Source organism: Callorhinchus milii, unplaced genomic scaffold (assembly GCF_018977255.1).
Source record: "Callorhinchus milii isolate IMCB2004 unplaced genomic scaffold, IMCB_Cmil_1.0 Scaffold11, whole genome shotgun sequence".
NCBI classification, from domain to species: domain Eukaryota; kingdom Metazoa; phylum Chordata; class Chondrichthyes; order Chimaeriformes; family Callorhinchidae; genus Callorhinchus; species Callorhinchus milii.
In genome coordinates this window covers 3,017,700-3,032,194 of record NW_024704752.1, presented here as the reverse complement: position 1 = coordinate 3,032,194, position 14,495 = coordinate 3,017,700, and the positions used below count along the sequence as shown (strand labels likewise).

General features: G+C 39.6%; 1 protein-coding gene across 5 annotated transcripts in view; it reads right to left on the bottom strand.

Moving 5' to 3' along the window:
• Positions 1 to 9,928: 9,928 nt before the first annotated feature.
• dis3l2 (DIS3 like 3'-5' exoribonuclease 2) overlaps positions 9,929 to 14,495 on the bottom strand; it is an 83,552-nt gene continuing 78,985 nt past the window's right edge. For all 5 annotated transcript variants that reach the window (XM_007902401.2, XM_007902397.2, XM_007902399.2 and 2 more), the window contains 3 exons: positions 13,574 to 13,678; positions 10,907 to 11,008; positions 9,929 to 10,489 (listed from right to left, as the gene is read on the bottom strand). In XM_007902401.2, the coding sequence (XP_007900592.1) occupies positions 10,388 to 10,489; positions 10,907 to 11,008; positions 13,574 to 13,678 (309 nt within the window). In that variant the 3' untranslated portion in view covers positions 9,929 to 10,387. The remainder of the gene's footprint in view (positions 10,490 to 10,906; positions 11,009 to 13,573; positions 13,679 to 14,495) is intronic.

Sequence of the window (14,495 nt, the reverse complement as noted above, 5' to 3'; positions counted from 1 at the left end):
TTGGCCAGAGACAGCTGGTTCAAATTGCTCCATTTTTGAATTATGTTATAGGATTGTTAACATCAGGCTAAGGACAGGCAGTTGGCGATGGGTCTATCAGATCAGTGATAGACTGGTTGGTGATAATGATTGATCAGAAGGACGCCAGCGACTAAGCTTTTTCTTAAGTCAGGAAATAAAAATAATCCTTGCATTTGGTATGTCGTTGAGATGTCTCAAAGCGCTTCACAGGATATATTATAAAGTGTAGCCACAAACCAAAACAAAACACTGTTGTCCTCTTTGGCCTCAATGACTTTATGATAAATCTCAGTATCCGACAAATCAACAATCATGGTGCGATGTGCAAGTCCAAAACCTCATGCAGTCATCACGGGGGGAGGAGTGGGTGGGTTAGGAGGCACATCCAGATACATTCAATTTGGTAAATATGTTTACCCTTCCACTGAATTGACTGCATTATTTCAAATAAAAAGAGAGCTTGCACAAGTCACAAATCAGTCACCTTGACCTTGCAGTCTTGGTTGACCCTCCAGTGCTGTGTGCAATATCTACACCAACACAAGTCACTGCACTCTGCAGCCAAACCACGTGAAGCACCTTGAGACATTTTGGTGACGTGATAAGGCGCTGTATAAAATGCAAAGATTATTATTATTTAACATTTTACGGGTCATTACATTTCACTGGATTATTTGATGTGTAAAGAGATTTTATGGAGTTGCAAATACACCAATACGTCAGACAGCACAAATTACAAATGCAAAATGTAATTCCCATAAAACAACTATTTTTAAGCAGTTTCAGTGAGGTGGTGAATGCCTGTTTTTTCTCCTATGAGTTATAGACTCTTTCTGTAGGACTTCCTGTGAAGTCACTTTCAAAGTGTAATTAGCTGTGTATGTTGTCCGCACAAATTGCTAAACATTAAAATACAAATAATGTGGAAGTAATCTGGGCAGCACACACGTGCGCTCAATTTGGTGATCACATCGAGTTAATTGTGGGTTGGTTTTATTTAGTTGCAGAATGTTGTTTGAAGTTCATTTTGCAATATTTTGTTAATAGAACACTAAACTCCAAACTAAGCCACTGGCGGTGCAGGTCAAGCAAGCATCTAATTCCTCGTACATCTGCATCTCATCAACAAGATGATTGCCATTGTGTATGTGCAAGGTAGTGATAATCACATGATATCATGGACAAAGAATTATGCACTGCAGCAAACACTGATGCCTTTGCCTTCTCTGCTCACCTCGCTCCTCCCACGCCCACACCCTCACCCAACAACAAAACTACATTTATAGAGCGCCTTTCACGCTGTGAAGATGTCCCACCCTCTCTCTTGCCTACATCAAGTCTGCATGGAGCTCTTAAAGCAAGCTGCCCTTTCAATTACTCTGGAAGATTATTTGCCAGGACACTGGGAGAAAGTTTGTTCTCGTTCCCAACAGTGCAGGGGGTTCTTTAAACCATGCTGGCAAATAGGACTTCAGTTTAACGTCTTGTCCAAAATTCAGCATCTCTGATAGTAATAATCCTTGCATTTGATATCACACCATATCACGTCATTGAGACATCTCAAAGAACTTCACAGAATATATTGTAAAGTGAATTGACTGGATATTTTGGGTGCGTCCCACAAACAGTCATGGATGGAGTGACCAATGTATTTTTTGGGGAGGGATTATTACCCCCAAAAAGCAATTCACCAATCGACTAACAACCGAGTTCCTAGTTATTGCTAGGTAAACAGAGGCATGCGCAGTAAGGAAACTTGCCTAAGGTTTCGCACTGGCCGAGAATCAAACCCGAATCCCCTCGTTTGGGAGGCGAGTGCTCTAACCACTCTATAATCACAATGGAGTTCTCCTGCAGTACTGCACTTGGTGTCAGCGAGAAACGTAAACACTAAGAGTCATTCTGGCCATTATATTATTGGAATGTACATTGTTCCAACTATATTGATTTTTTCATCTTTGTATTGCTGATTACAACTTTGTGACCCTTATCAAGTGACCGGCTGACCTTGGCTGCAATATGTTGTACCTGCTGCCCTATCAGAAGTGCAATTTATGACTCAGAGCTGATGCACATGTTCCTATTAAACATTTTTTNGAATAAAAACAGGAGACTTCAACACAGTATTTAAGTGACCTTCATTCCTCCTAGATTTAATAACCCTCTTAATCCTTGGTTTTCTCACGATCCTGCAGAGGATTCATAAAGTAAAACTTGCATAAATCTGATCTGCATAAATTGTATAATTGCCTAAATCATACATCTGCCCAAATCCCATTGAACTTCCTATTGTAAGTTTCACATAACTCATAGTTTGCATAAGTCACATTAAATGTATGTTGCCAACTGATAATAATAATAATAATAATAATCCTTGCATTTGATATAGCGCTTTTCACGTCGGGAGGACGTCCCAAAGCGCTTCACAGAACACACTGTAAAGTGAATTGACTGTATATTTGTGGGCGAACCCGGCAGCCAATTGCGCACAGCAATGTCCCACAAACAGTCGTAGATTGAAAATGACCAATTTATTATTGTTTTGTTTTTTGAAGGGATTATTATTAGGCTCTGTGTGGAGTAAGGAAACTTGCCCAAGGTTTCGCCCTGTCTGGAATTGAACTCAGGTCTCTCGCTTGCAAAGCTACTGAGCTACAGGAATCCACTATATAGCTTATGTGATATAGCTTATGTGAGGTTTACAGTATTGTACTATATATACATATATATTTAAACCCCCGACAATCAGTGCAGGCAGCAGCAGCACCATGAAGCCCTCCTTTCTACAGATCCACTCCACCCTCAACATCCATTGCTGCTCCCAACACCTGTCGGAGCTCCTAACGAACGTGAATCCCAGATCTATAGAGAACTGGAAGTGACAAAGTCCTTCCCATAACACATATTGAGCAAACCTTGACAGCCACTGCAACCCTGGTCCTAACTGCCCATAGGCTCAGTCAAGAAGGCTCAGACCAAATGGGCCAAAGAGCCTTCTTCATCCAAACTGATCTTGTGTAGAACCAAAGAAATTTAGAGCACAAGAGGAGGCCATTCAGCCCATCAAGTCTGCACCAGCTCTCAGAACAAGGTGTTCATCCAATCCTCCTGCCCTACCTCACCCCCAAACCAGTGGCATAGATAGCAATGGAAATTAGGGTGGGCAAAAACTTATGATGGATGGGCAATGACCAAAAGTTTCCATTGCTAGCTATGGCATTGGAAGATAGGAAGAGCAGGAACATCCCGGGAGGTAATGATGAGGCAGCACAGATAGCGACAGGTGGCCCACCCATGGCTATGTCCCTACCCCACACCCTTCAAACCTCTATCCTTCATATACCTGTCAACTTCCCTCTTGAAAGCCACAATGGACAAGTCTATTTATCATCTGTGAAAGATCTACCATGTATGTATCTGCACAAATATGTTGCATGACGCCTCTAATCTGCCATGATACAAGACAGCATGCAAACCTTGGTAAATAATAAAGAAAAACGCCCAATTGGCTGGCACTGGGATTAAGGACAAAATAAATTAATCTCCTTGAATAATATTTGATCTCTAATGATTTCTACTTAAGCATAGAGTTGAATTGGCAAAAAAACACAGGACACGATCTTAGAACAATATTGGCAGACAAGGCCGCCCATAGTTAGTCAAAACATTTAGTGTCAGTTTGGCACAATTGACAGCTCTCTTGCCTCTAGGTCACATTGTGAGTTTGAGCACTCCACTAGGATTTATAATAATATAATAATCCTTGCATTTGATATAGCTTGAGCTCATAATGCAGCTGGCGCTACAGTGCAGTGCAGATTCATTCTATCAAACATTGGCAAAACATTATTTCAAGAAGGCAGTCAGTCATGTATCAACACAACCTCTAAAGCTGCAAATTGATCTGTGGGCAATATTTCATTGCTCCTTGACTGTACTCTCTTGGCTTCAAAGATAGAAAGCAATTATCGTCAGCCTATAGCACCAAACACTTAGATTGGTGGAATATCTTGTGAATTTAACTAGAAGTACAAAAACAAATGACACCTCTAATAATATAATCCTTATATTTGATATTGTATCTTTCATGTTGATAGGGTGTCTCAGTGTTTTGGAGGATTTACTGTAAAGACCGTGTATTGTAAGTAAATGAAGCAGTGAATGTAATTTGTGTCTAACAATGTACCATAAACGGCCATTAAGTGAAGGACCGATTTTATCTGGGGATCGTTGGCCAGGACACTCGGAGAAACTCAAATTCTTTGTACTGCAAGTCCACCTGAACGGAAACAGAACCTTGGTTTGACATCTCATCTGAAGGATGGCACTTCCAACAATGCAAATCTCTCCCAACATTGTATTGGAGTGTCATCCTAGACTGCAGTCCAAAGTTACAATACGAGGCTTGAATCCGTAACCCTACTCACAGGCAAGAATGCTACCAACTGAGCCACGCTGACCTTTCGAAGGACCTGATCTCTTAATCTGCGCTGATAGTTCAATGCAATGATTTGAGTGATGTTTTGCCAAAGGTCTCCCTTTTGAAGAGATGTTAAATCAAGGTCCTCGCGAGTGACAATATTTTAAACTGCTGAGAGTTCTCCCAGTGCCTCTCTCAACAGTCCTCTCTCATTCAGTTTCACTAACACTTACTAATTGTTCATTCACCTCCAGATTGCTGTTTGTGGGATGTGTTTTTGGTCCAGATTAACTGCAGTATTTGCCAATGTAACATTACACCCATTATGTGGAGCTCCCATACATCTTGAGATGATAAAGTGCTGGATCAAATTTCAGTACTGTTTATATTAAATTGGACTGGGGAAAAAAGTAAACATCTCAACACTGTTTCATAAGAGGCAGGAATACAGATCAACTTGATTCCCTGTGTTGTCCGACACCTGATCCAGGCAGGTTTGCAATCCTCCAGCCACTGTTGATGGAATAGCGAGTCAAGCTCATTGGCAGAATTTGGGGGAGCAGTCCACCAACTGGGGGCTAGATTCTTACTGTTTAACTCCCAATAACGATTGAGACTAAAGCCCTAATAGGTACGGTTGTTCTAGGGAAGCTTACAAGTATTCTAGCTGGACAAATAGGGAGAAGCTTACTAGGGTAATGCAATTTTAGATGATTAAACTCCAGATTTATTGCAACACATACCCTGGAGTTCATACATCTTGGCTCTTGCTGATTGTATCTCAATTCTCTGAGATTAGTTAGGCACTTTCCTCTGGGGTGAGAGTGTGGACTCTATACCAGACAATCTATAACCATACATAGCTGGACTTCTAATAGGTTTGGTTTGGAGATTTCACAAGCCATGGTGATGAGTTTTCCACACTGATTAGATACCATAAATTTATGTTTTATTTAGCCAACAAACACATATTTACTGTGGTCACCTATAAACATTGGATTTAACTCACTGCCACCAGTTAAGGCATTGAATTCAAAGTTAATTGAAATCAAACACATAACCACTTTAATGGGTTGAAATAACCGTGACCCAGAGAATTGACTGGATTTAGGATGGTGCCAGTAAAGGGTGGGAAAGTGAAAGATCAAAGACAACCAGATTTTACAAAGGCTGCCATTTTTATACCAATGAACCAATACACAAGATTAGAACATGCTGGTTTCTGCACAAATTCCTTGCCACCAATTCAAGAAAGGCTAGGAGATGCCAGTGCAGGGCGCTGCTCCTACGCTTATTGTTCATAAAGTGAAGTTCTAAAGTTAACACGATTGTTGTAAACAGACTAACAACTATCAATGTGTCCAAATTGAAAATTGTGCATGTTCCAGAAAGGTCTGCACAGCATGCAAGGTACACAGCACCAAAGAAAACACTTATTTGGCCAGAAAAATTAATATAACGCTTTTATCTTCTTACCAAAAGGGCCAGCACCTCCCTGGAGTCAGGCTTTGTCTGGTACATGTAACATACAGTTCTCATTTTCTTTTCAATTCCCTTATAACTAAGAAAACTCATAAAAACACTTCATAATCTCTTCATGAATATGTTTGCCAAATCTTGTGAAGCACGTGTGGACTATCCTATCTATATATTTTTTCTTACTATGTTACTTCGCCCAAAAGTTACAGTGTATTCTGTGAAATGTTTTGAGACGTGTCAAAGATGTGATAAGACACAAAACAGTACCGTTGCCTTCGTTTCTCTGGGTCTGGCCTTCTCCTCATCCCCCGAGTCCTCCGCTCCACCCTCGGTGGCTGTGCCTTCAGCCACTGTGCCCCGATGTTCTGGAACTGCCTTCCTCACTCCCTTTGTCTCGCTCCCTCCCTTCCCATTTTCAGGTCTCTGCTGAAGACCTTTCTCTTCGACTGCGCCTTTGGTCACCTTCCCCCCCCCCTCCCCTTGGCTCGGTCCCGGGATCCGTTACTGCAAAGTGCTCTGAGACGCTGTCCGGCATGGAGGGCGCTATATAAATCCAAGTTGTTGTTGTTGTTACATCAAGTGCAAGGATTATGCAAGGATTCTTACTATTATTACCTCATTCCACACGCCTCTGTTTATCCAGCATTAAGCAAGATCCTAAATGAAGGATTGTTTTCCTGTGGTAATCATACCTAAAAAAAGTGCTCACTCAATCTGACTTTGTGGGATACTGCTGTGTGCAATTGGCTGCCGTGTTTCGCCCACAAAACTCCCAGTCAATTCACTTTAAAATATATTCTACAAAGCGATTTGAGACGTCTCAACTATGTGATAAAGTGATGTATCAAACGCAAGGATTATTATTATTCAGCAGCTAAATCACAACCAAGGGCAATTATCATCTCAAAGAAAATAAATTATTTTATCAAGAGAATTTTAAAAACTCTGAGAGGCAACAATGTGTCGTCCGAATACATTGCATCCAGAGAGTTAGCAAGAAAACCCTACACAAACCAGTGACTCAAATACCTCCAGGGCATTCTCTGGAGCAATAAAAGCTCACAGGAGTCAAATGGTCTAATGTTGTCCGTGTCCAATTCATAGTGCATCCTTCAACCCACAGATCTGGCCAAATCTCTTCAACCAATATCTGATTCTTCAAACAGTATTATGGTTTGTATTGTTTTTTAAGAACAGATCATCTTGCAAGCCTCTATTTTACCTGCACGATCTATACTTCAATAGACTTAGGAACAGAGTTAACAATTGTTTATCTGCACTAAAAATAATAAGCCCGAATGTTAATACCAATCCATTCACGGCATTGGTTAAATCACCAACGGGACAAACCAATTAGTTTTCATGCACAATACTTGCACATGCATCAATATGGTACGAGTTATTTAATATATTCCATGTTTCAATTGGCAGCAAGTGAACTTGTAACATTGACGATCACTGTATCCGTGTAACACAGTAAATGCGACGTAATGTGAATCAAAACTCTTATTGCCCATGCAATTCAGTTATCTATTCCAACAGATAAAATTCTTTCTTTGTGACTATAAGCTTCTGTCAAGGAAGTCAAAATATCCATTTATATTGCTGCAAGCAAATAAGAAAAACGCCCAAAGCATATCACCATACCGCTCTTTGCAAAGATCTCGTTGGGCATCAGAAGTTCAAAGTCTGTATTGATTAACCAAATGGCTCGATAGTTGCTATGGAGAATGGAGTCAGCCATTTTATTGATGAGAATGAGGAACACTCTTGGTTCTCTTGGATAACTTGAAACAATATCTTCAAACGTGAGTTGGAGCAGAGTACTGTAGGAAAGCTTATTATCAGTGCTGACATAGCTTCAGAATTCCCTCGGCATTTCCCCACTGCAGGCCCTTGCTGTGCAGGGCATCTTGTAATATTTACTGCTGCAGTTGCAAACCCTGACAGGCGCAGCAGAGGGAAATTTTATCAGCCACAAAATGAGCTCCTAAATCAGATCAGGACTGCTCATCTGTCAGTACTAAAAATCTAAAGGCGAAATGTTGGGCAAGTTTCCTTACTCCACATACAGTGGAGTAAGAAAACTTTCTTACCCAGCAGTTAGGAGGAACCCGGTTGTTAGTTGCTTGGCAGATCACCTTTCCAGGGGTAATAATTCCTTCAAAAAAAAATAAAAATTAATAAACTCAACTCACGACTGCTGTGCGCAATTGGCTGCCGCGTTTCACCCACAAAATCAATTCTCTTTACAGTACATTCTGTGAAACGTTTGCGACGTCTAGAAGACGTGATAATGCGCTGTATCAAATGCAAGGATTATTATATTTTTATTATCTAGTGGCATTCTGACGTGAGGTGGGACTGGCAGCTGTTTGCCTGAATCAGTGCTCTCTCAGCAGTTTATTTTGTAAGATTTTATATTTTGAGCCAGTCCCGGTGCTTTCTAACTGTGAAATCAAGTGTAATTTGACACTTTGCTGTTTAATGCTTCAAGGAAAGGCAATGTGTTCATCTATTAGGCTCAGAGGCGATCATATTCAAGTCACGTCATATTTAGGGAGGTGCTCGCAAGTCCATCTAACAGAGCATGTGTTGGTTGACGTGTCCAAAAATCTTTTTTTTTTCATTTTTCTCGTGTCAGGCAGTGGAATTTTCTCAACAAAAAGGCAATAATTTTTTTNAAGACATTGAACCATGAGAAGTGCAGGACCTATCACTGTGAATGGTGTTATTTCTAATTAACTCTGAAGGTAATGTAACAAAATACTGTGAGAAACTCGCATGCATAACATGACATAAGTCAACTTTGTGCCAAATCAGAGGAAGTGCCGACGTATACATAACTTTTGTATTACGCATATTTTTTTCACCCATAAAATATGGTCAATCCATATTACAGTATATGCTGTCAAGTGCTTTTGAACATGTCGATGACATGATAAGGCACTATATCAAATGCAAGTATTATTAGATCGCACGGTGTAGCATCTATACGAGTCTGTGCCACACGCGCTGATGTGTAGCAACAGCGGGAAAAAAAGATTTTGATTAAACGTGACCTTTTTTTCCCCGAGGTTCTGACTCAACTCCAGCAGTCCATGCAGGACTTTGACTAAGGAAGAAAATTAGATATATCTGGTCGTGATTATCACCTCAGATAACAATTTATTTTGAACATAAGTTTTCCCAAACACCAGACTTGTAAAGTTGCATGTAATTAAAACTGAGCCAGCCGGGTTGTTCAAATTAGTCATCATCTCTCCACCTCACTGATATAGAAATGTGTCGACTAATAATCCCTGCATTTGATATAGCGCCTTATCATGGTTTCAAGACGTCTCAAAGCACTTCATAGAATATACATAAAGTGAATTGACTGTATATTTTGTGGGAAAAACGCAGCAGCCAATGGTGCACCGCAGCGTCCTACAAACAGTCGTGGATCGAGTGACCAAATTATTGCTATTATTTTTTTTTGAAGGGATTAATATCGCTGGAAAAGTGATCCACCAATCGATTAACAACCAGGTTCCTATTTACTGCTAGGTAAACAGAGGTGTGAGGAGTAAGGAAATATGCCCAACTACATTATAATACTTTGGTTAATTTAGCATCTGTCATCTGAGAAGTTATAATTTAAACTATGTGTAGAGATATGAAGCAATCATCATAGTTATTTAAAACAATGTTGACAGACGATATAAGGAGGTGAGGTTATTCAGGTAACCTACTTCACCCAAACATGGTTAAAGTAGGTTACATTTATGAAATTGATTTGAGCAGCGTTTCTTCCAGTCTTTTCTTCTGTTTTGAAACAATAAAATGCCACTTATTTAATGTGAAACTATGTGCAGTAATTAAGAAATAAATTTGCACCCGGCCATACCGTACAGTTTACATTTATACAGTGCCTCTCATGTTAGGAGGATGTCCCAAAGTGCAGGATGTCCCGGGCGCCTGAGTAAATTCTTGAGAAAAAAAGATCAGGTAGGTGAAAGATCATTGTTTTGGAGCAGGTTCTATTTAATGGTTTGGGAAAGACATCAGAGCAAAGCGATCTTCTAGCTCTGTGCAGAGCGCTAGTCTAGATATCTGCTACACATCAAATAGTGCATGATTGCAAAGCCAATTCCTGTTTATCACACTTATTTTCAAATAATATTTCGGTTCTTCTATACCATCAATTTCTAAGCACACAGCTTAGAAAACAATGCTGATGTAAAAAGGCATGCAACGGAATCATACAATTTAAATACCACAGGAGGTTTTCCAATTATCGACACAACAACACAATTTGAAGTTCTGGCTTAAAATTCACTACAAAAAGAACTAAGCAGCCAAACCAAATCCAAACTTAAAAAATACTTTTAAAACAACACACTAATAATAAACTGTCTGGTGCATTAAAAACACTTTCCAGCTCAAAGAGAACATTTGGTTTAAGCAGCATTTTGCGAGGTGTCTTCATTCGGCAGTGCTGGTTGGTCGCTTGAGAATGGCACTGTACTTGAGAGGTCCACTGTCTGATTTTAAGATGACCTCCACCAGTGTAAAAATACTTATTACCTAAATGACAAAGTTCATTTTCACGTCAATACCGAGTTAAACTTCAGCTATTATTGCAAGCAGGTTTCAAATACAACTAGACCTTTGCCAATAGGTCAAGTTCCATTACACCTCACCCACCATCAAGTCATTAGTTAGATTGCCGAGAATCCCTGAGACACTATTTGTTAAACTCAGTGAACATCACCGTTTTATTATCTGAAAATATGAAATTCAGCATTTTTAATTTAGATAACAAACGCAAATTATGAATGATTTTCCCTTTTAAAAAATAAGAAAAATATATAACTATGTTGCAAACTAGTTTCTGAAAATAATTACATTTTTATATTGCAAGATCTGCAATGGAAAGTAAAAAGATAGTTTTAGTTTTGGAATACATGTTCCTTAATCTCCACATAGCAATAAAATAGTTACCTGCCGCGCAGGTTCATGGTTTGAACCCTCTGGTTCCCACATCAGTGTTAGTTCGGGTTTCTTTCCTACTTTGTGAAAAGTAAATCCTTGGAGAGGAAGAGCCTAAAGTAAAAATGCAAAGGAGGGGGTGGATATGTAATATTAATTGAATGGAAGAAAATCCTTGGCAGTTTGAAAAGAGAAAAAAAAGGGTACATGATGAAGTGATTGATGCTAGTGCACAGATTTTCCAGGTTTTTCCAAGTCCAAAATCAAGGTTGCTACTTCACTTAGAGACAGAAATTTCCCCTCCATATTTAACCTCTCCCCAGGTTGCTCTCATGTTCCTCACTTTACTTGTAAGATCCTTTGAATAGGCAATGCCCTTGGGAAGTTCTGCAGTGGAAAATGTTATTCGTAATTCTTAAATTACTGCAGAAATATACATCATGCGTTTATAGCAGCAGTTCAACTTAACTGTCTTAAAAGACCTTAAATTGTGACTCAATATTTATCTAAAATAGATTTTAAAATTGTTTTGATTTTTTTTAGTCCATAGCAAAAACTCACAGGACAAATCCATGAGTCTTCTATTAGTAATTTACATTGTTTGCAGAATATTGCTGGAGTAGAAGGCACACATAGCCTTTCAAAGAGGACATACTTTGAATGTCACTGCAAGCAGAAATCGACACTAAAAAGACTGAAATCACAGCTACTATGTCCCCTTACATGGGGATGGAGTCATTCTCAACAGAGTTGATCTTGGGAATTTAGCTCCTTGACCCACACTAGAACGTTCAAGGAGTGAAAATTGTCACTTGGAAAAACTGTCACTTGATCCAGCTAGAAAGAATTCACCATCCCTCTGACTTGGCCAATTTCCACAGCATTCTTATCTAGGTCACACTTGATGTCACAAGACAGGACTACACCTGCATGCCGCCCAACTGCCCAATTATATTCAACTGCATCATCTTAATAGATCTAAAATAATGAAGATTAATACTGCTCACTGCAGTAGGTGAAAAACAAACATTAATTACATTTATCGAAAAGCTGGCTGAACAGGTTTTATTATCTTGGTGTTAAACATACAGTAACAAGAATAGGAATAGGAAGGGAGACAAGAGTTAATAAAAATCAAAGCTCTCTTAGTAAATATCTAGATTCAGTTGACCAAAATGCATCTAATTAGTTCAAAGAAAACATCTAGAGAGGGAGGGACAGTTATTTCTTATTGCCCGCCAATTTTTGTCACTCCAATTCTGATGGACTTTTCCATTGCCCAGCTGCAAACTCCACAAACAGCAGAACTCCACAGCCAATAGCTGCTCCCACACTGGGTTCCACAAGCCCATCACCCGCAACTCCACTGGCTCCTTACACCCCAACTGATCGATTTGGACTGTTTAAGACCTGCAGGATTTTGCCCCACCCTGTCTCTGCAAATTCTTGAAATCCTACTCCCGCTGCCACTCTCTTCACTACACCAACCAGCCTACCTCATGCCGTCCATTCACTCCATCTCAGAGCATCGGCAGATGAGTTTTCAACCATTTTGCCTCCTGCTCTCTGGGCCTCTCTTCTGAAATCCCTGCACCTCTGCCTGCATTCTTTGCTTTCATAACCAGTCGAAGGATCTCTCTGAATGTGCTTTTGGTCACCTCCCCAGCTCAGGCTACTAGTCACTTTGCAAAGTGCCTAGAAATATTCTCTCTACATGAGAGGCATTATATAAATGCAAACTGTTGTTGTTTTTAAGCGCATGCCAATTTTCTATGAAGTGTAAGGTTTCTTCCTTAGTTTTTTCAGCTCCACCACATCGCAAGAACTAAGGTAACCCCTTTGATCTGCTCCATTAGTCACCCATCAATGAATCACAATCATTTGACAAGAGCTTCAGAACACTAGTCAAAGGGGAAGTGCAGTGGTGTCAGTTTATTTCAGTAACAGATCATTATGTCTACAATTTTCCTAAGAGCTGTTAGATATCAAACATTTGTTTTGAGTTTTCGAAACGCCCTGAGCTGCATTTTGCAATTACTTCATTTGAGAACAATGCACCCATACGTACCAGCTTTGGGATCAATAAAAATGTTGTATTTGTATAACCCCCCCCCGCCCTCCCATGCAGGGTAGCATCTTAAGAGCGCTTGACAGTGGCGGAGAACAATGCCGAGCTGAGGGGAGGGGGAAGTGAACGTAGACATGGTTGAAGAAGAAGGTCTTCAGGTGCAATCTGAAGATGGAGAAGGAAGTGGCAAAGTAGAAAGAGGAAGAGCGTTCCAGAGATTCGGAGTGTAGTGGCTGAAAGCGCGGCCACTGTTGGTGGAACGGAGGGCATGAGGAACAAACAAGAGTCCGGAGCCAGTTGAGTGGAGGCAGCGGGTAGTAGCTTGGGGAGTAAGCAAGTCGGAGAGGTAGGGAGGTGCCAGGGCATGAAGTAATAGTGAAAAGGTGACATCCTGATAATTGCAGTTAAGGAGTAAGTTTTGTTTCTATTGTTAACTTGGAAAATTCTACTTGATTCGGAGAATCGCCTACACTGACAAAATTGCTTTTAAAAATAATGTACTTAACAGTTACTGTATCTGGAAACTTTTAAAATACACATCAGAATATAATCTGGGTGACTAATTTGGAAAATATGTAACCTTTTGAACATTTCTCACAAACAATACTTACATTGCAGTAGATTCGCTTCTGGTTGCCATATCGTAGAACCAAAACATCAAAGGCTTGATCTAGGACCCCCATCACCATGGCTTCGGATTCCAGTGGGCCACATTCCTAACGCCAAGTATCAATAATCACAATCAGAATTGAACACAACCGCTGAACACATAAAGAATCAAAAGATCCTCCAAAAACACATTGAGCAATATTGGTTTGTGTCTAGTTATGAATTACCAGGTTATTTTTTTAATGTATCAACCACAAAATACACTTTACTGTATGTTCTTGAAGTGCTTTGAGATGCCTCAATGACGTGATAAGGCGCTATATCAAATCAAATAATAAATAATTATTATTATTTATATTTGACAATTTGGACATTTTAGGATAAAAAAGTCTATAAACAGCAGAGGTTGAGCTCATTGCTGATCACAAATCCAAGGAATAATTCATTGGATATTATATTTTCCTTCACCAAATTTTTGCCTGCCATTTAAACATTGTTGAAAATGATCATCATAAATTCAAAAAGAAAAAAATCAAAGCATTTATTGGATTTTGTTACTTATTATCCAAAAGTATCTCCAGTTTTTTCTTCATACCACATAAATATGCAGGAATAGCAAACATGCATGATCATCAACTGGATATGAAAAGTGCACCATGACCTGTATTCATATGCACCTGCATGGTTAAAATAAAATACAACTTTTGTAAGTAACTAGTTTGAAAAACAATCTCTTCTAATAAAAGCACCAAATTACGTTATGAAAAGCTGCAAAATAAACTGGCAACGACTTTAATTGAAGCAGTTAATCAATTTGTTCCCTATTTCCTACTCGACATTGGGCCCATAACACTGAACTTAATTCTTGGCAATGATCTTTATTCATCAAGTTTCCAAATTTGCTTGTTTAACTTTCCCAAGTAC